The sequence below is a fragment of the Onychomys torridus genome, chromosome 21 (assembly GCF_903995425.1).
Source record: "Onychomys torridus chromosome 21, mOncTor1.1, whole genome shotgun sequence".
Classification (NCBI taxonomy): domain Eukaryota; kingdom Metazoa; phylum Chordata; class Mammalia; order Rodentia; family Cricetidae; genus Onychomys; species Onychomys torridus.
Genome location: NC_050463.1, coordinates 52,927,434 through 52,951,238, shown reverse-complemented (window position 1 = coordinate 52,951,238; position 23,805 = coordinate 52,927,434). Strand labels below are relative to the sequence as shown.

At 46.8% G+C, this 23,805-nt stretch overlaps 1 protein-coding gene across 1 annotated transcript in view; it reads right to left on the bottom strand.

Annotated features, from left to right (window-relative positions):
• The window catches only part of Pxdn (peroxidasin), a 66,321-nt gene that overhangs the window by 19,623 nt on the left and 22,893 nt on the right, over positions 1 to 23,805 (bottom strand). The window contains exons 2-8 of the mRNA XM_036170527.1: positions 13,113 to 13,184; positions 12,200 to 12,271; positions 7,685 to 7,756; positions 4,521 to 4,592; positions 4,115 to 4,186; positions 1,689 to 1,858; positions 1,290 to 1,407 (exon numbers count right to left, since the gene is read on the bottom strand). Coding sequence (XP_036026420.1) covers positions 1,290 to 1,407; positions 1,689 to 1,858; positions 4,115 to 4,186; positions 4,521 to 4,592; positions 7,685 to 7,756; positions 12,200 to 12,271; positions 13,113 to 13,184 — 648 coding nt within the window. The remainder of the gene's footprint in view (positions 1 to 1,289; positions 1,408 to 1,688; positions 1,859 to 4,114; positions 4,187 to 4,520; positions 4,593 to 7,684; positions 7,757 to 12,199; positions 12,272 to 13,112; positions 13,185 to 23,805) is intronic.

The following is a 23,805-nucleotide window of genomic DNA, read 5'->3' as shown; positions in this document are numbered from 1 at the left end:
TCTTACATTTCCCCATACAGTTGGCGCCAAGATCAATGTGACCAACACAAGACCTGGCACAATCCTGAGCTCTCCGTGACTCTGATGCATCATCTTTTCACTGTGCCCCTGAACTCTCTCAAATGTTCAGTGGTCAGTCTCCCACTTGTTTCATCTGTAAACAGAGCTTTACTTAAGAGAGTTTCCTGTTTGCTATGGAATCTGAGTCTCAGCTGGAACACGGATGACTTGACAGTCAGTGTCTGAACCTTCTGTTCCTAAACTCAATTTGTGATGTTCTCAAAGAGGCTTCTCTCCTTCTGAAAGACTGGGCACAGCCAGTGAGCTTGGCATGAACACAATGGGAGCCAGACCATGAGTGCAATCCTCACTCTGGGCAGATGTCTGTTGGTACAAATGGATTTAAGAAGTAATTATATGATGGTTTTTTGTTTAGGATTTCCCTCTAACAATTCCATCTTCAAAATGTAAGTTTAAAAATGCTTTATGTCATCACAGACAAGGGTACTATCCCCAGGCACCTTGACCTCATTCTAGACTGGGTCTCTGCTCCTACATCATGGTCATCACTGCTTGTCCCACCCCCACTCATATGTGTCCCTCTCCTCAACTGTCTGTGCCCACTTCCCTCCCACAATAAACCCGACCAACACTCAGCTCTCAGATCCAGCTGGCGGGATGCTCCCATAGCTGGGCCAGAGTGCTGGCAAGCACACAACCCTTTCTGCAATCCGTGAACAACTGCTGTGAGGTGAAAGGCAGTCATAACCATGTTTGTAGAATGAACAGAAGCTCCTTCACTCAGAACAAGACTCCAGAATTCAAAGGAGGCCTGGGTAGACTCATCATAGCCCACACACTTAGGCCTCAAAGAAGAGAAGAAATGTGCCAAATATGTCAGCTGTCTCCAACCCCAGAAAGTCCATCATCAAGGCTCAGGTCCAAAACTTACTAACATCTTGCCAAACACCAGAAGCCCTGGCCAGAGAACAAATGGACAGAAATGGACATACAGCACTTCCCTAGCTCCCACTTGATGGGGCAAGAAAGTTCTAAAATGCTGCCAGTTCAATGGCTGACCAGGGGAAAGAGAACTGTGGCCTAGGAGGAATGAGTCCCAGTGGAGAGAAAGCTTTTCTCCCAGTAACTCAGGCTCAAAAATGTCTCCCAGGCAGCTGCTATGTGGAAGAGGGAAGGTGTCTGTCAAGCATGGGAATCCTATGGAAGTACATAGGCTCCTGATGGGCCCCCAGGGCTTCAGTGACATTTCTACTCTCCACACAACTCACTTGTTTCGAAGCCAGATGATCTCAGGTTTGGGGTTGCCCTCAGCCTTGCAGGTGAAGTACACTGTGTTCCCTGATGTGACATCTGCATCCTGCGGCTCTGATGTGATCCGGGGTCGTTCTACATGCAAGGAAGGAATACAATGGAGAAACATGAGGCTCAAACAGGTGGAAACCCAGATCAGAATCCTCTTGGCGGGGTGCTACTGTAAGGCCTGAATACAAATCTCGGGACCCCCCCCCCCCCAACACACACACACAAATGACATACTGCCTTTCCAGAGTTTCAGCCTTCCATGACAGAAGACAAATCAGCCCTTCTGCAATGTCAGCTGAGGATATGCCTGGACTCCTGGAGTCAGACTGGTCGTTCAGCAGGGACTCCAGGGACTGACTACTCACCACAGTTCAGCTCTTCTGGGGTGATGGTAGCCACAGAGCGTCCTTGGATGCGTCTGGGATACTCGCAGGTGGCTGCTGCCTGTGCATTCCCAGACTGGGCATAGGTCTTCAGCAGATCTGCCAACCACAGTATTTCACAGTCACAGTGAAGTGCATTTGAGTCCAATCGCCTATGGAAAGAAGTAATGAAGATTTGCAGGAGTTAAAGAGACTTTGACCCATCCTAGACAGAGCAACCTCCAGGTTCTGGAGCCTCAAGGATGCTAAAGATGATGAACATCTGGGCATTAATCATGTAAGGAATTGGTTTTTATAGGAAAGAATCTGAAGGACTGAGGAGATGGCAGTGGTCAAGTATCTACAGAAAAGCCTAAGAGTCTAAAGCCCTGAGAAGGCTCTCAGTAGAGAGGTAAAGTCAACCAGTGACCAAATACTTAGCTTCAAACCCAGGAATGGGCTGTGGATATAACTCAGTAGTATGCTGGAGGCCCTAGGTCTAATCCAAACACAGCAAAAACAAAACAAAACAAAAAACACAGCAAGTCACAGACTTTCCTGAAAGTCATTGACAGGGCACAACAGTGCTCCACTCTGGCATTCCAGAGCAGCTCAATGTCCCCATGTCTATGGGAGCATCATAGACATCATGAGCAGGGCTGCATCTCATGGGTAAGGCAGCACCAGGGTAAAAGCACTGTGAAGACGAACTCTGCCTTCATAGCTGGAGAGAGCAGGATACCTCACTTTGAAAACTGTTCTGCACAAAGGCAAGGTCTTTGGGGTTCAGGTGGGGACACCTACCATCTGACAGGTCATGAGGCATACAGTCTGAATCCTATCAGATGCAAAAGAGGCAAGCCACTCTTACCCAAAGAGTGACTTAAATGGGAACAGGAACTCCCTGGGGAGCATGACCAGTCGGGGATTGAATTCTGGGTAATAACACTACTACTAGATACACATTCCACAACCTGGCACCTGCGGGGAAGGCACATGCCCGCTCCACATTTGTCCAGGGCACTAGCCTAGAGACAATGACCCAAATCTGGTACCACTACACAAATCTATATCCCCTGGCAGAAATATAGCCAACAAGATGCAGCACCTCACGCTCAGGTAAGAAATGGGCATTGGGTTGGATAAGAGCCATCGCCTCCTGGGGCACCCAGCCTGCAATCCACTTCTTTTTTTTTTTTTTTTTTGCACTCCACTTCTGAATAACAAGATCCTACAGTCAGAATAGTACCAAGAGGGCAGTGGGTGAGCCTGGATGGGCAGTTCAGCATGACATACCTGTCCCAGTCTACCCCAGCCAGCTGAGTGAGCTGAAAGAAGGCCACATACTATCTTGATTGCTCCTTGGGAGAGGGCATTTCAGTGAGGCCATTGAGGGGCAAGGCCAATTCTGATCGACTTAGCCCTTATCTCCAAATCTAGGATGTTCACGTTTGAGCAATGTAAAGGCAGCAAAAGAAAGAATGTATTGGGTTAAAAGGGCTGGCATTCCTCTAAAAGAGCAGTGTGTCTCTCTGAGGCTATAAATAGGGAAATCCATCTGCAGGCTAGTCCATGGGTTGCCCCATCCTTCCGCTTGGGCCCTCCTGACATTTACCTTAGCAATGTCTTTCTCCCCTCCTATATACCAAAGACATGAGTTTTCATCCTGTCTTCCTACCCCAAATGTGGATTCACCTTGCCTGGTAATCTCTTCTCTGGAGAAAGAGTTTTTGTCTCATGAGCATGGATGAAAAAGTAATAGCCCCTGACTGGTCATGCTCCCCAGCGAGTTCCTATCCCCATTTAAGTCACTCTTTGGGTGGGAATGGCTTGCCTCTGTGCATCTGATAGTATTCAGGTTGAGAGCCTCATGATCTGGTCAGCTTCAGAAATGAAGCCGGCCCCATGAGCACTGGAGTCCATTATAGACACTACACATTCCAGTAACATCTTAACTGTGCTCTTGAGACCACAGGACAACAATTAAGGCTGTTAAATAACTCCATTAGCACTAAAATACCTTAATTCTATTATAATAATAAGTATACAAAGGTTATTTCAGGAGGCCTTAAAAAAAAACTGGGTAGACATCAGTCTACTTATTCAGGTAAAAGAATTTCAAGAAAAGGAATATGAGGCATATGCCTAAAGATGCGTCCAGAATGGCTTTCGTTTCTCATCAGTAAAATATGTGGCTTGCAATTAAAACTTAATTGGGGGAATTTAAACATAACTTAAAAAACCGTCTCAAGATCCCTATTAAAGTATCAGCCTGCTGCCACATGTGAGTCATCTGCTTGCCTCTTCACACTGAAATAATTTAACAGGCCTGTCTTCCTGAAGCTGGAGATTCTTGGTCAGATGAGAGAAGCAGCAGAGGGGGTGTTCCATGGACACTGTAGGCAGCAGACACCCAAATGCACACTTACAGTCGTTTCATGGACTCCAAATGGCTGAATGTTCCAGGAACTAAGTGTGTGATACGATTATTATGTAAAAACCTGTGGAAAGAGAAATTAGAGCAAAGCTGCATTAAAAAACAAACAAAAACTTCCTAAACATGTGAAAATAAGTCCAAAAGGTCACACATCTTATCGATTGTTTTTATTTAACATGAGAGAAATTGACTGCTATGTGCTTCAGTTCAAGAAATAACTGGATTTCTGTCCTGTTTTACTATCAGGCCCCAACACAGAATACCGAGCCCTGCTTCTGAGTATTAGCCAAGAGATGGATTTTACACAAAAGCATCGGGGAAGTGTTAATCAGATGTTGACCATCCAGGCAGCATGAGCTGGGGCCTGGCTGTAAATTAAAGAAGGGAGCTGGACTCACAGTCTCTCCAGCTTCGGCAGGTGCTGGAAGGATTCTGGGTCCAGAGTTTCTATCTGATTGAAGTGCAGGTACCTAGGGGATGAAAAGAACAGCACAATGTGAATGACTCACCGACCTTTTCAACCCAGATTTTTGGCTCCAAAATTTTTTCCGCACCTCACATCCACATGTCACTAGGTACTTCCCACGCTCTGCACAGTGTGTGGAGACAAGAAGACACATGTGAGAGCAGGCAGGCTACCTTGTAGTTGTCTGACCCACAGTTGACACCTCACGACTTAGCAAGCCCTGGGTCCCCATGAACCCAAGTGGTGTGATAGTGGCCCAGCCCCTTCATGTTAATCTATGAAATACCCAGCAATAGATAACAAGGAAAAACCAAAGCAACCTAGCAGACAGGACCCTGTCCATGTGCACACAAAGGACCCCTGCACTAAGCTGTGGATGCTTCCATGTGACACTAAGAACACTGTAGGTACAGAAGCAGGCACCCAGGCAGGGGGATAACATAAGGTGATGAACGTCTCCTTAGGTCAAACAATTTACAATTTAGGATATAACTGATTTCATTCTCCTGAATGCTAGTTTGCTCATTTTGAAAGATGGTGGGACTTTTGCAGCTCAATAAAACGTCAGTCACCTTTCCTACCCAGGCTTCACTGGCCTAGAGGAAAGCCTTCCCTCCTCAGGTGACGATGATAATGGACACTTCTGTTCAATGAAGGGCCAGAGACAGAATCAAGCAGCGGAGCCAACATGCAGCCTTCTTCACCACAGCTACCACATAAAGCCCTGTTCTCCAAACCCATTTTCATTAGCTGTGAGACTAGTGTTCTTTCTGGGTCCCCAGACGAGCTTCTTTCCACGGCAACTCCCCAGGCAGAACTAATCCAGAGCCGCCTAAACGGTGAGGGCCACAGTCCACAGCCCACCTGTCCTTCCTTGGGCACAGGGCGCCATGGCTTCCCTGATCTTCCTCGGGTGCAGGTATGTGCTCCTCACTCCCCATATGACAATGTGTTTGCAAGACAAGAAAGAAAGAGAAAGGCCATCGAGGTCAGTGAGTGTTCTAGCACAGCATCTGATCCAAGGATACAGAGGAAACAGGACCAAAGAGAAATCCTCAGTTTCCACCATGTGTACCTGGTATGTGCTAGGAAGCTGAGACCAATATGCTTATGATAGTCTCCAAGCCCCTGTGGCTCACATGAACCATCAGCCCTGAGGAGCTGCTGGAGAGTCTCTGGCTGAACCTGAGCTAAACTCGAAGAACAACAGGGAACAAAAGCAGGGTATTCAAGACTCTCACAAGGGCAGGTGGCATGGTTTGTGTTCAAAGCCCATGAGCCTGCGGTGAAGTTTGACAGCTGGGCCTCAGACATTCTGCCCCAAGAAGTACCAAGGACAGTGGCTTTCAGAGTTTGCAAAACTCTGGACTGCTGGGACTCCAGGTAGATTCTGGGTACCATCGCCCTTGTCTGGATGGCTGAGAAAATGGAGGACAGGGAGTGACTCCTCAAACAGAACACCATTGCTGAATCAGCCACTAACTCTGACCCAGTGTGTGGTGTTGAGAAGGATGACAAGGGCCCCCTGAGGAGCTATTTGAAAATGCAAGGCAGATCCCAGTGCTGCCCCAGGGCTTCCCATCCAGGCTTTCACAGCCTGGTGGTTCCCAATGTCCCTGCTGAGTGGCAAGGACCTGCATCTTCTGCAGGTAAGGAACAAGAGTCTGGGCAGAGCTAGCAGGAACTCTGTTCCCAGTCACAGATCTTGCACAAACACAAATGTCAGACAGAGCCCTAGCGGCCTGGGAGTCCTTTTTGACACAACTGACCTGCTCCTCCGATCACACCTGCAAGGGCTCCACTGTCCTCTAGTCTCACCACTGCATTCAGCTCTCAGAAAGAAAGCCACACCCCAGCAGCAGCAACCTGTCTCCACTAGTCTGGGTTTTTTTCTTTTTTTGTTAAATCCCCACTGACTCAGGATGCGGCTCTCGGTCACCAGGAAGCCCTGCTGGCTGTTTCAGGGAAGCCACTCAAGTCCTCTTGCTCTTTATTCCCCCGAGCTGGGCTCCTTCCCTGGACTCACTGCCAGGTTAGCACCATGATGACTTTGTGAAACCAGAATGCATCCCTTCCTAAACGTCTACATCTGTAAAGTCTCTAGGTATTTCCAAGAGTTTTCGCAATAACCTGGATTCCTTATTTCATCTGTCTGGAGCAACTTACACAAGGCCTTACAAGCCTCTTCTGAACAAGCTTACACCCCTTTCTAGGCTCCGAGACCTGCCGACCGACTAATTAAGCTTCTGTGTGGATACAGGTGCACCATGTGGGCTGCTGCAGCACACGGCCCTCTGCCTGCGGCTGCCCTGACCCAGCCATGCCAGTCCTCCGGTGCAACACAGCAACAGACACGGGACTGGAGTGCAAGGCTACTCCTGCAGTACATCTAACAGCTGTTTTCCATCCATGAAATTGCAAACCCAAGATAGCCTGAAATCCCACAAGGATTGCCTCAGCTTACTGAGTGAAAGGTCACTAGCCAGATACATAAACCAGAAAATCCTTTGTAGCTTTACTTGAATTTTATGCCTGAAGAAAAAAAAAAGAAACAAAAAACAAAAAACCCACAATGACTGATTTTATAACAAAGTCCAAGCTCATATGTGTCTCAAGAAACAGAGGGCACTCTGGCACACTCAACACCCACTAACTAGAACTACAAGGGGGTAAGGCTTGTGTTCTCCAAAACAAAGACACCATGATTGGAACTGCACGTGGCTGTGAACACAGATCCTGTCCCATTCTGGACACTCCTACCACAAGAGCCCATACAGCTTGTGCTTGTTTGCATGTCTGTGTCTCCACCACCGAGTGAACACTAAACTTCTCACTGTTAGACAGGAAAGCAAGTTATGTTCTGTCCCTGCAATGGTGAACACAGGGCCAGGGTCTGATGCATAGAAGAAACGCGGCAATGTCTGCTCTCGGGTGGGCGCAGGGGAGCAAGGTGGGAGAGGTGGGTGAAAACACCCACGCTGCTTCTCCTTGTCATGCACATCCTCCCTGCACCCCAGGAAGTACAGACATGCATCATGCAATCAGTCATCTCTCCCTGCGGGAGGCAATAAGGCAGATAGCATGGAGGACACTTACAGTTGCTCTAGAGAGGCAAGTCCCTTAAATGCTTGCCTGTCAATTGACTGGATCTCATTCTTGTACAAATAGCTGAAACAAGAAACACGGAGGAGTATTAGCATACACATGAGCGAGCGCTCAACTCCAGGTGGGAAGTTCTGAGTCGACACATGGAGAACAGTTTAAAATCAGTGCCTGCATGAGGGTACAACCAAGACATTACACTGTAGGTACCAGGCCACTCTCAACAGTCACGTCTCTGAGACTTCAAGGTTCAAAAGCAAGTGGTCCACAGATCCTCCTACTGTGTCTACTGATGTCCTGACATCTGCTGCAAAGCCTGGGGAAGATAAAGTGATTTCCCTACACATGTAAAAGGCATTGGCTGTAAGATCAAAACCAGCACTTTCTACTAAATAGAAATACCAGCACAGCTCTGGAAAAACAGGGGGTCTGAAGGTGTCTTGAATTGCTTTCCCACCCAGAGCCCCATTCTTATACAGCAGAGGCAATCCTTTCCAGGAGCCATGTGTGCTACAGGGTCTGTTTCGGAATGACATACTGTCCAAGAAAGGACCTTACATTTTTTTTTTTAATGGTCGAAATTAAAACAAATAAACATATTTCATGACAAGGGAACACTGCATGATGTTCCTCACTCAGTGTCCTCCAACGGCCTGTGGGAACATGATACAACTATGCTTCCATAGACTCCCTTGTCTGCCTTGGTGCTGCATGAAGAGAGATCAGATCCGAACCCCTGACCAGAGAAACCTGACTCAGCATGCGTGAGGACTGCTGCTGTGAAGTGCCACAGGTCCTGAAGGAGCCACCTAGCATGGGAGCTGGGGCTACCTCAGGATGACTTCTCAACATGTGGACATGCCAGGCCTGCACTGCCCCTCATCACCCAGTCCTCAGCAGCCACCCTGGTGGCTCTGGAGGGTACTGTAAGAGATGGCTGCCCTGCCCCCTGGGTGGCTTGTCTTCATTGGTGACACAGGCAGAGGTCAAGTCAAAGACAAACGTCTCCCATGTTCCCCTGTCAGGTGAAATTTACATTTCAAGTTGATGGGTCAGTATCTAGTATTCCTACCTGTTTCCACGAACATACATCATGTGTGTGTGTGTGTGTGTGTGTGTGTGTGTGTGTGTGTGTGTGTGAGAGAGAGAAACTAGAAAGAATATCATGAGAGCAGAGAGTGAATGATACCTTCAGGGAGGCAGGAAGTAGAGGGGGTAATGGACACAGGCAATAAAGCAGAAGTCAGGGTTGAGGGAAGTGGGGAACCAGCTGGAGAGGGGGCACACTGAGGGAAATAGGGTCTGAGAATACATAATGACAGCTATGTACGAAGATGCCATAGTAAAGCCCAGCCCTTTGTAGGCTAACATCGATAAACAGAAAAAAATTAAAATTGAAAAACCATGAATAGCAACTAACAAACAAAAAGATGTGTAAGTAAAAAGGAAATAAAATAATAATAATAATTAATAAAAAAAAAACCAGACAGCATTTTCTGTCTTAATTCTTGGGGTATAACACATCTAGGATCAGATCAGCATTCACTGTTATCTATGCAAGACCCCACTTCAGGGAACTGCACCTTGTCAAAGGGTTCTCAACTTCTTTTCTCTGTAAAAATCACTAAAGTGGCCTCCCAAAGAACCACAAACTTTAACATGAACCATCCAGGACTGGCCTGTCCCCATCCATAGCCCAGCACCTACACCAAACCCTTGTCAGAAATCGATCCTCTTTGAAACAATGTACCTATAGTAAAGACTCAATCCTTCTGCACTCCAGTTTCTTAAATGGACAGAATCACTGAATTAAATGATTATGTACAAGATTTTTAGGAAATGCCTGGTACATGTCAACATTTTCGGCCTGAGTTACTACTGACACCTGTGTCCACTTCTTAAAGCAAAATACCAAAAATTGTTGCCCTTCACTAATGCAGAGAGATGGCGTCCTGAAGAGTGTGAGAAATAATTAAATCCAATTAATAGATATTAATTGTGTTTATAAAGACACTGGTGTGGGGTTGGGGGGGTGCAGCTCCGAGGTAGAGGGGTAAATCTCTGGATTTCCATACCCCGTACCACAAAACAAAACCTTTAAAAATAAAATTAAAGACACTGGGACACAATGCATTTCCTTAGGAATAAAACAACAGTTGTGTTCTAATAGTTAATTGTCATTTCTTTTTTTTTAACATTTTTTTTCTTTATTATTATGTGTTTTAAATTTTATACATCAGCCATGAGTTCCCCCTGTCCTCCCCCCTCCTGCCTTCCCCCCCTCCCCTCCCCTCCATTCCCATGTCCTCCAGGATCAAGGCACCCCTGGGGATTCATTTAAACCTGGTGGATTCAGTACAGGCAGGTATATGCTCGATCCTTGTACCATGAACTCTATCTCAAGCATGCATTTCATATTGGGGAAATAATTAAATGAAGTAGGTAGCCAGTGCCTAAACAGAAGCAACAAAGGTCCAGGAAATAAGGACTACCCAAAGTTAAAAAGAAAAAAAAAACAAACAACCAAAAACCATGTTTTTTTTTTTTTTTTTGGTTTTTCGAGACAGCCTTTCCTGGAACTCGCTTTGGAGACCAGGCTGGCCTCGAATTCACAGAGATCTGCCTGCCTCTGCCTCCCGAGTGCTGGTATTAAAGGCGTGTGCCACCACTGCCCGGCCAAAAAACATGTTTTAACCAAATATCCACAAAGCTGAAATAATAAATTTTAGAGATATTCTGTTTCCTTTTTTAATATGTATGTATGTATGTATGTATGTAGTATTTATGTATGTATTTTATGAGGGTGTTGGATCCCCTGGAACTGGAGTTACAGACAGTTGCGAACTGCCATGAGGGTCCTGGGAATTGAACCCTGGTCCTCTAGAAGGCCAGTCAGTACTCTTAACAGCTGAGTCATCTCTCCAGCCCCTAGACATATTCTTAAACACTTAAAATACTATTATTATAGTGGTTATCAAAGTACTCTCCCAATGAGATCCCAGGGAACTGGAGGAGGAAGCCAGCGGGACCTGCACAAAGCTGCAGGAGACATTAGGCTCCAGTCCTAGCCGCCTGTCTCCCGGTGTGACCTGTCTCTAAGGAGACCTACTGTCCAGACCCCACTCTAAGCTGTGGGAGGGAAAGGAAAAGCCAGAGCATGGCTCCTTGGAAGGGAAGCAAAGGGTAAGACCAGCGAGTATGATTTAAAAGACATTGTGGGAAACGGTACCCCAGACTTCCTGAGACTGAATACATTCTCAGAAGGAGAAAAAAAAAAAAAGAAACACAAAATGGTTAAAAATACAGATGCACACACAGCGATGCTGGTGTCAGGTGATGCCATCTGCTTTCCAGGAAATCACAGCTCCCTGGTGGACCTTGGACCACAACAGCAAGGCGGTCAACAACAAAGGTGAAGGGCAGAAAGCCTATCAGCCAGGCTTCAAGAATCGGCGCCAAAGTCAGTGTCCTACACCAAAGAAGCTGGGAAAGGGTTTGAGCACCACACTTGCACTGAGGAAGATGTATTTCAGAAAACAGAACTGTAGGGAGGTCCACTGACATCTGAAATCAAAGCAGATTTCCAGTACACATCAACACTGAGAAAAAAAAAACAAAAACTATCTGGTTTTAAAAATCAATTCAAATTAAAGGTGCTTACATGCAATATGGTTTGGATTTCCCTGACAAAAATGACTGACAAAATGGCTTACTTTTGGGAATTCATCTAAGTCCTAAAAGAATCCTTCACATTTTGGACACAACCCCTAGAAACACCATGTTTTCTTCAATCTTTCCCATTTACAGTAAGTGCCTGGGCAGGGCACTAAGTCAGTACAAGACAGGATATTCCTATGTGACCTCAGGCTATCCTTAAACCCCAGGCGGTCCTTTTGCCTCAACTTCTTAAGTGCTAGACTCACAAAAACCATTCCTGGCTTTTTAACATTTTTTTTTAAAGAGTGATGATTTTCTAAACTTCAGAGCTGACTTCAACAAGCAGGAGATGATTCAAATGATAAAAGTGAATATTCAAATATAAAAACACTTAACCAGATAAAAATAAGAAGAAGCAAAATCAGGAAGAGATGAAAACATTACCAGGAATTAGTGACACTCCAAAGAAATTAGTAATTCATGGTCATAACCCACTTCCACCTGAAAAAGCAGCTGAAACCTCATATCTACAAAGTGCATTTCTCTGTATATACCCAGGAGGCTGTGGCTGCCCAAGCAAGCTGTGTACACTGCCCCGCCCCGCTGGAAAGTCAGAGTGCCCAGACCACAGCTGCCAAAGGTAGTACATATGTGAATGTCACTCGGTCCACATCACCTGTCACTTTATACAGATGGTGGCATGTTTTGGAATTTCACTCACCTAAAAATAAAGCCATCTGGGATGGGGTTTTTATAGTGACTCACACACAGGACACACCTTGGTTCTACATTTAAATGCTCTAAAGGAGGGCAGCCCCGGTTTGTGGGGTAGAAAGCTGCCCCATAACTTACAGGTATTTTAAGTTCTCCAGGTCCTCAAATGCACCATTGGGAATCTTCTTGATCTGGTTATTGTTGAGAAGCCTATGGAAGAAAATGCCAACAGACATGTAAAACAAACAAAAATGCTTCCAAATTTTACTAAGGAAACTGTTTCTGTAGCCTTGGAAGGGACAGAAAATGATGACATACAGACATTGCTGCCAGCAGTCATTAAATCACAGCTCAGGGACCAGCTTGAGTTACTACGGTCACCAGATTATCTCTCTCTGACACTGTCATAGACATTGAAGAAGTAAATCCTCCCTCTGTGACACAGGAATATGCATCTTTAGACCATCACCTTTTAGAGTCTTGTTCTGACATGACTAAGGGCCAGTTTGTATAGGATGTATGTCTCTGAGGTTTGTCATTCATTCTTCCGCGGGATGAGGAGCAGAGCCACCTCCCACTCTGCCCTCCAGGGCTTGAGTGGTTCCTTATTCCCATACCCCTAGGAGCAGTTTCTCACTGTATTCAAGGTACTTCAAAGAGCCTGGAGTCTGTGGTGGCTCCTTGTTGCTCTGGGAGATCAAAGCTCTGTGGCTTAACTCATGACTCCAAAGCCCTGTCTACAGCCAGCCTGAGCCCAGGAGATGATTGTCCTCCTCAGCCATACAGGGGGTAGGTGAAGGCAGGTATCCACCAAGGCCAACCCAGGCAGCAAAGGGAAGTATGAAATGGGAGTTAGTCCTACAGGAAGTCTGGTTGTGCTGGTCTACATGCAAAGGGCAGGTATTTCTCCACCAACCTGGCTTCTATCACTCATCCCCTCTAACTGTGGGAATCTGAGGATGGCCACAGCATTTGACAACTACCTACAGGTACATAGTACAACCGCCTTTCTTTTTCTCTCACTGGCTGTCAACTACATGTTCTAACTTACAATGTGTTCAAGTTCCTCAGCTTCCTGAATGCCCCGGGCTGGATCTCTCTGATTCTGTTGAACCGAAGATCCCTGCGAAGAGATAGGAAATGTATTTTAATGGTAGGAAATGCACAGCTGCTCTCCTTTAAACAAATGACTTCAAGATGAAAAGATGTTTAAAAATGACATCACATAGGCCACCATTTCTGGGTGAACTCTCTCATGTAAGAATATTTTTTCTGAGTGAACAACATTACACACAAGAAATCTGTTTAACCAGTGTGGGTAGATTTAAAAAAAAAAAAAAAATGACAGGAATGAATGCCCTACACATTCCACCCTTAGCCAGGCCCACTGAACTTTCTACTTCCAGAAAGTCTCGGTTTAACACACACAGGTAGATCTGTATAAATTCAAGGGGTCACGCCTGGTGTGAACACAGAAACATTTAGCATTCACCAGCAAGGACATGGGCTGAAACACAAGTGAGGGACAGAGTTATCTCCATGAATCTAACTGGCTGCCTCAAAACTCAAAGTCATCTCAAAAGGAGAATTGGGAAAGAGGGCCATCTTGTGCACAGACTGCAGGCTGATGTTTCCACACAAGTATATAAGCAGAGTTCTGCTTAGATTCAAGTAGAAAAACCGATTCTCACGTTCCCTGAGGAGGGCACACATGTAGGCAGCAGCACCCAGGAGAGCACAAAAGAACTAACTTTGGGCTAGTCAAGCCAAAGAGGGGCTCTGAACCCTGAAGGAGCTGAGCTCAGAGCAAGTATGGGAAGATTCAAACCACTCACACACAGAGTCACAAGCCCATAGACAGGACAGTGTCGGGTGAAAGGCCTTCAGGCAGCGAGGCAGTGACAATGTGCAGACATTTGTCTCCCCCTCTCAGGAAGCCCATCTCTAGCTTGAGCTGAAAAGTACATTTATAGGCAGGCTAGTGAGATGGCTCCAGGGTAAAGGCACTTGCCACCAAGTCTGGCAAGCCAGAGTTTGTTCAACGGGACTCACACGGTGGAGGGAGAGAAGTGACCCCCAAAAGTTGTCCCCTAACTTCCACAAATACACAGTAGCACAGAGGCACTCATACAATCACACACACACACACACACACACACACACACACACACACATACACACACACACATACTGTAAACACCTAAATTTACACACGGGAATGTCACTGAGTAATAAAGAGAAACCCACATCTTTAATAAGTCGTCTTAGAAAATTAAAATTCCTTCCTCCTACTTCAACAGGGATTTGGTTGTAGGTTGAACTATGTTTTCTCAGAATTCATACATATAGATCCTAATCCCAGTTCCTTAGGGCATGGCTTGGTGTGAAGATGAGGTATTTCTACCACTGGTGTCCTTGTAAGAAGGGAAACAGGGAGACAGATATACAAGGATTGGGTGGGGGCAGCTACTGAAGGTCACAAGTCTACCGGGAGGGAAGAGGTCAGGTGAGGTAAAGGAGGGGAGCTCCCTGACTAGGGTTCCAGCCTTTACCCACAGCTGTGCACATCTGGTTAAGTTACCCAGTTTGCAGTACTCTGCTGTCAGCCCTGGGACAGAACAGGAATCATGGGGTAACTCAAAGCCAGAGAGATGAGAGGTCGAGTCTCCTAGAATGCCCTCTGACCTGAAGTGTGCACTGTCTCTAATTACCCTGAGCAGACTCAACAGATGCCAGTGACCTACAGAATCAGTTCCGGCTCATGGTTCAAAGGGAGACTTCACAAAACGTATCTGGGTCGCTAACGTCACTGTTTAGCTGAGGGGCCAGCAAAGGGATGTGGTCCTTCTTGCTACTGTCCAGTTTTCCAGGTGAAGGGTAAACCAAGCTTGCTTGCCTTTCTGCACAGCTACATTCCAGGCTCCAAACCATGCCCTCCTCTTACTCACTTTCTCCTCTAAGATCTTACTGTGGACCCTGCTCTTGCCCTGGCCAGCCCTTCTTGGTACTGACATAGATGTTTTCATTGAAGTGAGATTTTACTTCACAGTGTATCCAGTGGGACATGTAGAGTCAAAAGAAGGGGTGGGACACAGGTGAAAGATCACTGGAAGGGAGAGAGCCAAACGGACCAACTATTGTCAAGAAATGCAACCTGGTTAGTCAGGCTTTAGCATGATGTCAAACACGGGGAAGAAACTCTGACCTGAAGCAAGTGTCAGACACGTGGTATCTTCTGGAGGATGTGCTGCACATCACTACTTCCAGTCAAGAAAACATGCTCCACTTGGGAAATCAGACACACACTATCTCGAACTCATCAAATTCCATTTCAAAGAACAACGTGCGTGATCACTCGGAAGCTAGAAAGCAACGGATGATGGCCAAAGGGTTGGTCAGTTAAAATGAAGTCTAAGCAAGGTAAAGAGAAAGCTACAAAAGGCTTGAGTCCCAGTCTGGAGTTGGGACCACCAATCCTCTGATCCTAGGGATAGAGGGCTGGCTCTGAGCACTCGGCCAGGGTTTTGATGGCTGTGGTGACCATATACTAAAATCTAAGTACTAGACAAGCAGAGTTGGATAGACACGATCTGAGCTGTTTCTTGTTTTATAATGTGACAGCATCTTAATCACAGTGCATTTTCTGCTAGACAAAGCTGGTGCATGTTCAGAAGGCGATTTCACAAGTTGTACATAAGCAGCCAAGGACTGCCAATCTCAGGCTGATGCTAAAAGGGTCAGAGGGTCCCCTCTGAAACCAAAGGGTTGGCAGGGCTCTTAACTAACAAACTGAAACCTCAATGAACCACAGTGAAACTCTGGAAGGGGGAAAGGGCGGCTGAGATGAAAAGCTCACTCCGCATACCTTCCAACACACTTCACGTTGCAGAAATGGGTCCTTGGAAGCTCAACGTTGGAGGACACCCAACGGGAAAGACAGGCATTTATCCTTGTATACTTGTAGGTTTTTCTGTCTGATGATGACAGCACAGGAAAAGAGCTAAAATGGACACGATCAAGGGGAGGAGGCCAGGCTGACAATTCAGTCGACATGTCCACACCTCACGGGGACACTGGACCAGCCTCAGACACTGTATCTTGCAGAGGAGAGAGAAGACAGATGGCAGACTTCTGTGCTTCAACTCAGAGACATGCTATGGCCCTGGGGTATTCCAAGAGGAACCAAATGCCCTTTCAAGGATGAGCCGCAAGTTCAAGGACATGCAGGTACACGACTGGGCTTTAGTTCTCCCAAATGAATGCTTATGTAAGGAGCCACAGGGAAGGCTGTCCCTTTACAAGAGTCCTGCGGCTTCCTCAGTCATCAGCAGTGGCGGCAGCAGCAGAAGTGGTGGCAGAGGTGGCCTCTGGGGACTTTCAGAAAGAAATTCTGGGTCACACCCAAGAGCACAAAATGGGAACTTCGGGACAGCGCAGAAGTGTGTATTTTAGCTTACTCTCTGGGGGAAGCAAGACAACACTCAAAAACAATGCCCTTCAGTCTGCTAGGAAGGTCACAGCACACAGATGTGTTTGTACATGTGTGTACATGTATGATACAGAAATGGCATTTATACGTGTGTAGTCATTGGTGTGTGGCTATAGCAGCATTTGCTTCTTTTCCAGCCCCTCCATCTACTTATCACTGCTGAGCAGGCTAAGTGTGGATAGACCAACCTTTAACATCTGCACATGCCTCAGGAGACAGATTATAGAGAACTGGAGTGTGTATGTCCTCTGCCCTCCTCATCACAGAGTCAATATGATTGATTCAGTTGACACTGCGATTCTTGTTTTTAACATCATAATAAATAGTTCTACCAAAACCTCTAACCAAAAAAAAGACCATGGTCCCAGACTTCACAAACTAAAAAGCACTTCAAAGCATCTTCCTGGCTCTCAGTTCTCACTCTCCTCCACTGGGCCAGGAGTGGGGGGGGGGGCAAGAATAGGGGGGCAGGAGTGGGGGCCTGGAGTGGGAGGCCAGGAGCGGGGGAGGCAGGAGTGGGGGGCCAGGAGCAGGGGGGCAGGAGTGGGGCAAGGAGCGGGGGGGGCAGCAATGGGGGGCCAGGAGCAGGGGGGCAGGAGTGGGGGGCCAGGAGCAGGGGGGGCAGGAGTGGGGGGCCAGGAGCAGGGGGGCAGGAGTGGGGGGCCAGGAGCAGGGGGGGCAGGAGTGGGGGCCTGGAGTGGGGAAAGTTGTGCCAATGGCTATGGAGTCACTGCCCCCCACCCACTTGTTAATGACCAGGCCATCTGGCGCCCACCCTCATGGTTTGGAAAAAACACTTCCCAGAAAATAATGAATGTCTCAAACTTCCCCCATGAAGTTGGCATGAAGCCGGGATGGAGGTGGATTCTAGAAAGTTCTTGGAAAGGCCATAAACAGAATGATTACTTAAAAACATCTTTGAATGAACCTCAGAGAGAGTAACTGTGAGTGTTCCACTGCCCCCAGGATCCATACCCCAGACAAACCCTTACAGCAGCTCTTCATGATGAAGAACACCAGTTTTTGTTTTTGTGTTTTCTAAACCCTGGATGCTAGATCATAAATACCAAGAGAAGTGAGACCAAGGAGCATGCCATAAAGGACACAGATCCCAAGTGAGCAGCCTTTTCAGACAGGAAGCTCCATGAATGCTCATCCTAAGTATCACCTGTACGCCACAGAGCTCAGGGATTGACCTGGCGACAGCATAGACCTGGTGTCAATCTCTCTGTTAGGCAGGCTTCATACTTGAGTATCCCCCAGAACGCACAGGCAGTTACCCAAAGGCTCCCCAGATGGTGATTTGGGGGCAAGATCAAGGCTTGCCTCACAGTTCCTATCTGGCTACCAAGGTAGTAGCCAAGGTTCCCTTCTGAAGAAGTGGCCCTGGGATACTAGGTTAAGGAACTAAAGGCCGTGGGCTAGAGGGAAGTTGTGGGAGTGGAGGTGGGGTATGGGTTGTGTGTGGGAGGGGATGGAGAGGAGGGGAAGGGGGTGCAATTAGAGTCAGGCCAGAGGAAACTCTCTTACATGGCAAGCAAGCGCTCAGAAACTAGAAACTGCCTAAAGCCTGCCATCTTGTACAGAGCAGAGGGAGAAATGCAATGGGTGGGCTCGGGCTTAGCTGTGAGCACAGGCTCCTCCTGCTGGGGAAGTTTCCGGCAGACTTGCCCCTTCCAGGCTCTCCTGTCCCCACAGCACCTTTTCCCCTCCTCCCCAGGTTACAGCACCAGCCTTCTGAATGGGCACAGCCCTCTGGGGTGCAGAGCCTTCAATCAGGGTAAAAAAATGAAATAAAAAGTTTCCCACTCCAGTTCAGCATTGGACTACAGGGAGAGTCATTTAAAAAGCCAGCAAGGAGTTTCACGGTTTGTCTTGCTTTCATTGTTTGCTTACTTTTTCCATCACTCCAAAATCTTAATTTTAACATAAAACCTACCCGAATAGCAAAGCCTAATGCTTGAAAAGAGACAATCTAGTTTAGGTTGGTATTATACATCAAAACCATAATGCATGAGGCCAGTGAGATGGCTCGGGGTGTAAAGGGGCTTGCGGCCAAGCTTACCACCAAACCTGACAACCTAAGTTTCCCCAGCCCTACATGGTAGAAGGAGAGCACCAACCCAAAGTCATCCTCTGACTTCCATAAGCATGCTATGGCACACAGGCCAAACGTACAAGTGCATATGTGCACAAACTAAATAAATACATGGAATACTAATGTTTAAAAGTCATAATTCAGCACACAACCATAGAACAATAAAATAAGATGCAAGATTTTTTGTTTGCTGTTGCTTTGGGATTTGGGGCAGTAGGTGAGTGTGTGCACACAAGTGTATGCAAGTGAACATGTATGTGCATGTGTGGAGGCTGGGGTTACATGGCTACATCTAGCTCAGGTACCAAGCCCCCTTTCCTAGCATGACCCTGAGTACACAATGACCAGCCCCAGACACACCAGCATCTCATCGTGAAATGCTCAACAGCTACTTAATGGCAGCTGAACGAGAGGTGAAAACAACATCCTAAAACTAGACCTCACGTTTCCAGCAATATTTGGCTGTACTAAAAGAATTTCTAGCTGGGCGGTGGTGGCGCACACCTTTAATCCCAGCACTCATGGAGGCAGAGCCAGGTGGATCTCTGTGAGTTCAAGGCCAGCCTGGGCTACAGAGTGAGTCCTAGGAAAGGCACAAAGCTACACAGAGAAACCCTGTCTTGAAAAACCAAAAAAAAAAAAAAAAAAAAAGAATTTCTACCCTCTGTGCTTATGAATGAATACCTCTCAATGGAAAAAATAGTGCTAAAATCTGGTGCTTTGATAGTGAAAAACAGCATTCCCTATGTGGAATAACACAGAAATCAACTCGCTTTGTGTCTGTTAGGATGTCTTTTGGCAGAGTCGTCCGCAGCACACCTACTTTTTAAAAGACAGTGACTGAATACCTTAGTCCCACATAGCTCACAGATGAGCTAAGAGCAGCATTTCCTAGCGGGTCACTGTAGGACAGCGGAGCCAGAGAGCACACAGAGAGCAGAGGCCTGGGAACAAGGTTGTCTTAGGACTACGGATGGGAAGAGGAACCAGAGGGATGTCGATGCTTACAGCGTGGGAGGGGGAAATTAAGCAAGGTTGCTGATGGAGAGCTGTGTGCTGAGAGAGCTGTGGATGCCCCTTTCTTCCCTTTCTTTTCTCAACTACTTGGGGCTCCTGAGCCCTGCGGAGGATGGAGGACTACAGCTTGAGATGTTAGTAGTGAAAGGGACTTGAGGGAATCAACGCATTGTTTTTTACAAACCATGTCTGCAGCTGAGAGGGAATTCCTGTGGTATAAATTAGCAAACTGTTTGCCCAGGGTTGGGATGACACTTATGGAAACTGAGAAGAGGGGCAGGGCAGGGCTGAGTATGTGCTGGAGAAAATGCATGTTCAGGAGGAGGGCACAGAACTCTGCAGGCTGAACCCAGCAGCTTCCTGCCCATCTGCCCACCTCACCTGCTCTGAGGGATGTGCTTAAGCTTCCTGGCCATTACCATTCACAACCTTTCCACTATGGATGTGTGTGTGTGTGTGTGTGTGTGTGTGTGTGTGTGTGTGTGTGTGTGTGTGTACGTACACATGTGGAAAGGTCTGAGGGCAACTTTGTGAGTAGAGTAGGTTTTCTCCTACCTTTACCTGGGTTCCAGAGATCAAATTTCTAGACATCTCCTGGCAGCTTGGAACATGTAGCTGTCAGTGTCCTTTCTGAGTTCACTAAATTGTGTTTGAGGGTGATATGGGCATCTTCTGGTTGAAATGATTCATCTTCAATGATCTGTGGAGGGGTGGCACAGGGGGACACAGTAGAGTTTGCAGTTTCGCTCTGCCTGCAGGCCCCCCCAACAGCAAAGCACGGCGAGGAAAACAGGTCTTAAAGTGCAGGAGGATGAACGGCCTCAACTGGAATGCTGAACTGTCTTGTTTCAGTAGAGTGGGTTGAAATCATGCATTTCGCTGAGACCTGTAACATCCAAGTCTAGTGTGTGTAAGCACATCCCTTCTTCTATTCAAAGGTTAAGAGCTCTTTGAGATAGGGTGTTTCGAACAAAACCCTTTCAAATGATTTAAGGAGAGGAATGTTTGACATTGTGACTGAAAATCCCCCCAACGCCCAAGGTACATCCTTTCCTATCAGCTCAGCATGGAAATCTCAGAGGGGCATCTCAGATGACCTGGCCCTCCCACGTCCAGCTACAGGAGGGTGTAACTAGACTTCACATCTACTTCACCTCCGGCATCATATGTTCTCTCATCTCCAACTCCATCCACCATCCCCTAGACTGACTCCACTCCCTACCTTGTAAAGAGTGTTCCTGGACCACCTGGTGGGGCCCACCAGAGGCCTACTGGATTCAGTATCAGTGGTGTAATCAACCTATCTATGACGGCCATGACTGCTGCTAAGAAGGCAAACAGCAAAGCCCTCCTCTCTCCCTCTTTTCTTAGGCTCCACACCCAGCACTAACCCTCTGCACACTGCACACAGGCCTCCTCCACCCAGCAATCAGACACAACCCCTGGTTCTAGGGCCTGGCATGTGACCCTATTAGGAATTTTTTTTTTTTCTTTCCTTTTCTTTTTCTTGACCCAGAAGCATTCCTCACTGTGCACCATGTGAACTCTCTGTAACCACTACAGTTCAGTAAAAGCTGGATCCAGTCTGGCAGGCTATAACAAAATCCATGTTAGGTCTAGTGTGGTGGTGCATGCATTTAATTCCTGCACCGTGGAGGCAGAGGCAGGCTGATCTCTGTAAACTAGCAGCTGAGGTGGTTTGAAAGAAAATGCCCCCAAAGGGAGTGGCATTATTAGGAGGTGTGGCTTTGCTGGAGTAGATATGGCCTTGTTGGAGGAAATATGTCACTGTGGGGATGGGCTTTGAGGTCTCTTTTGCTCAAGCTTCCCTCAGTATGACACTGAGTCCACTTTCTGTTGCCTTCTGATCAAGATGAAGCCAGCACCATGTCTGCCTGCACATTGCCATGCTCCCCGCCATGACAATAATGGACTGAACCTCTGAAACTGTAAGCCAGCCCCAATTAAATGTTTTCCTTACAAGAGTTGCCGTGGTCATGGTATCTCTTCACTAACTAAGACAGCAGCCATGTTGGTTTTTATGCAACACGTTCCAGGCCAGCTAGGGCTACACAGTAAAACTCTATGTCAAATGAAAGAAAAAGAAAAGGATAGAGAAAAAGAAAATCCCTGATAGGGTTCTGGATGGACCCCACTGTGACTTTGCATATACTTCTGGGGTTCTGGGGCTCTGGAGCAGAGTGAACCCAGTTATTGAACTCCCCATGAGCCGAACAAAACTTCCATGTGAGCAAGCCCTGTGATGAGGCCCTGCTGAGGTGTTCAGGCATGTCGAGAATCTGAAGCCACAAGGCTCAGCTCTAAGAGAAGAGCTCTATGATGTACCTTCATCAAAACACAAAACCAGGCTGCAGAGAGGACTCAGCTGTAAGACAGAGAGCCCGAGTTCAACCCCCTTCTCCACACAGTGACATACATGTACACACAGACATATACACATGTACACAGACAATAAATAATAAATAAACAAACAATAGAATATTTTTTTTCAGAAACAAAACAAAAGAACTCAGCAAAGTTCTTAAAGACCTAAAATCTGGACAAACATGGAAGCAGCTTGTAGCTCAGACCCTGCTTAGATGAGCTGTTTGTTTCAGGGTTTGGGTCCTGGTGATGGCTCTTAAAAAAATCGCATTTTCCACTTTAAGCTTTTTAGAAAATAACTTTAAACTATGAGCCGTTCACTTTCAAAAGGCAATTAGTCCCAGTGCCAACCGTCCCCAGGCAGGAGTTTGCACCCAAGCCCCTGAGTCCAGCTAGGCTACAGCCCCAGCCTTCCATCATGTCCTAGCAAGTCCTCTAGCAAACAGGTTACAGGGGAACTGTGCAAACCACAGCCCCTCAGGCGCCCCCAAGTTACTCCTAATTTTTCTGATCCATTAAACAGATAAATCCAATTAAGGTGTCTTTTTTTTTATTGACGGTAAATCATAAGGAAGTTATTTTAAAAAATTATTTGACACACATATAATTTTACCATTTATTAAAGACGAAAGTAAGACTGCATGCAAATGAGACAAATGCGCTTCTTTCTTTTCACTATTTCTTATTATACAGTTACATAAGGGCATCTATACACATGTGCACAGTGTACTTTGGACATATTCCTGCTGTACTCCTCTACAAGCCCCCTCCCCCCATCCACGTACCATCAGCCCCTTCATCAACCTAAACTGCTTACTTCTATTTTCACGTCACCTGTACATATTATTTTATGTATCTACAAAAGGCCCACAAATGAGAAAAACATGCAACAGTCTTTCTGGGGCTGACTTAATCCACCCAATGACTAACTCCAGTTGTATCCATCCCCTGCAAAGGACAGAACTTCATTCCTTATGGCTGAAGTTTTTCCACAGATGCATTTTTAAGTAACCCCATCTGCATTAGCAAGTCTTTCAAAAGTTACCTTGCCAAATACAAGCAACCAAAATGCAGATCTACATTAACAGCAGGCTCCTCTGCCTTCCATTTAGACAGCAGGCCACACGCCCAGCTCTCTCCACACTTTGTCTATTGACAACAATGCCAGCCTTCAAGTGCAGAGAAAGAGCGAACTCCACACGCACAGTGGGGTGCCTCTGCATCAGACCAGGATGCCTGGGTATGGCAAGGGAAGAATATGCCATACACAGCAGAGAAGCCAAAGGTTTTTGTAGCCTTGTCAAAATCCCAGGGAAGAATTGTGTCCATGTGCCCAAAGCAGCCACCTGCCGGTTCATCCTCAAGAAGATCACAGACACTTAATAGAAGGAACACAAAGCCCTCAGTGCTTAAGAATAACTAGAACCCTTGCCCGAGTGCCTGAGACAATTCCTAAGACTGCTGAAGTGCCCACCAAGCCCGGGGATGGAAATGACCCAGGAACCCTCATCAGAACCCTGCCCCAGAAGAAACAATGAGCCTTGTCCTGGGAACACAGGGGCACGCCCAGCCCTGCAGACTGGGAAGAATGGCCCTTCTTAAATTATCTTCCCATCTCTTCTGTGTGTAAACGCAGCAGCTAATATTTGCTTTGGATTCCTTATCCTGCTGAGAACTTCCAAAGGCCTGGACTGTTTCACAAAAGGCTCATCTTTGGTCTCTACATGGTTCCAATCAGAGAGCTCAGTGGGAGAA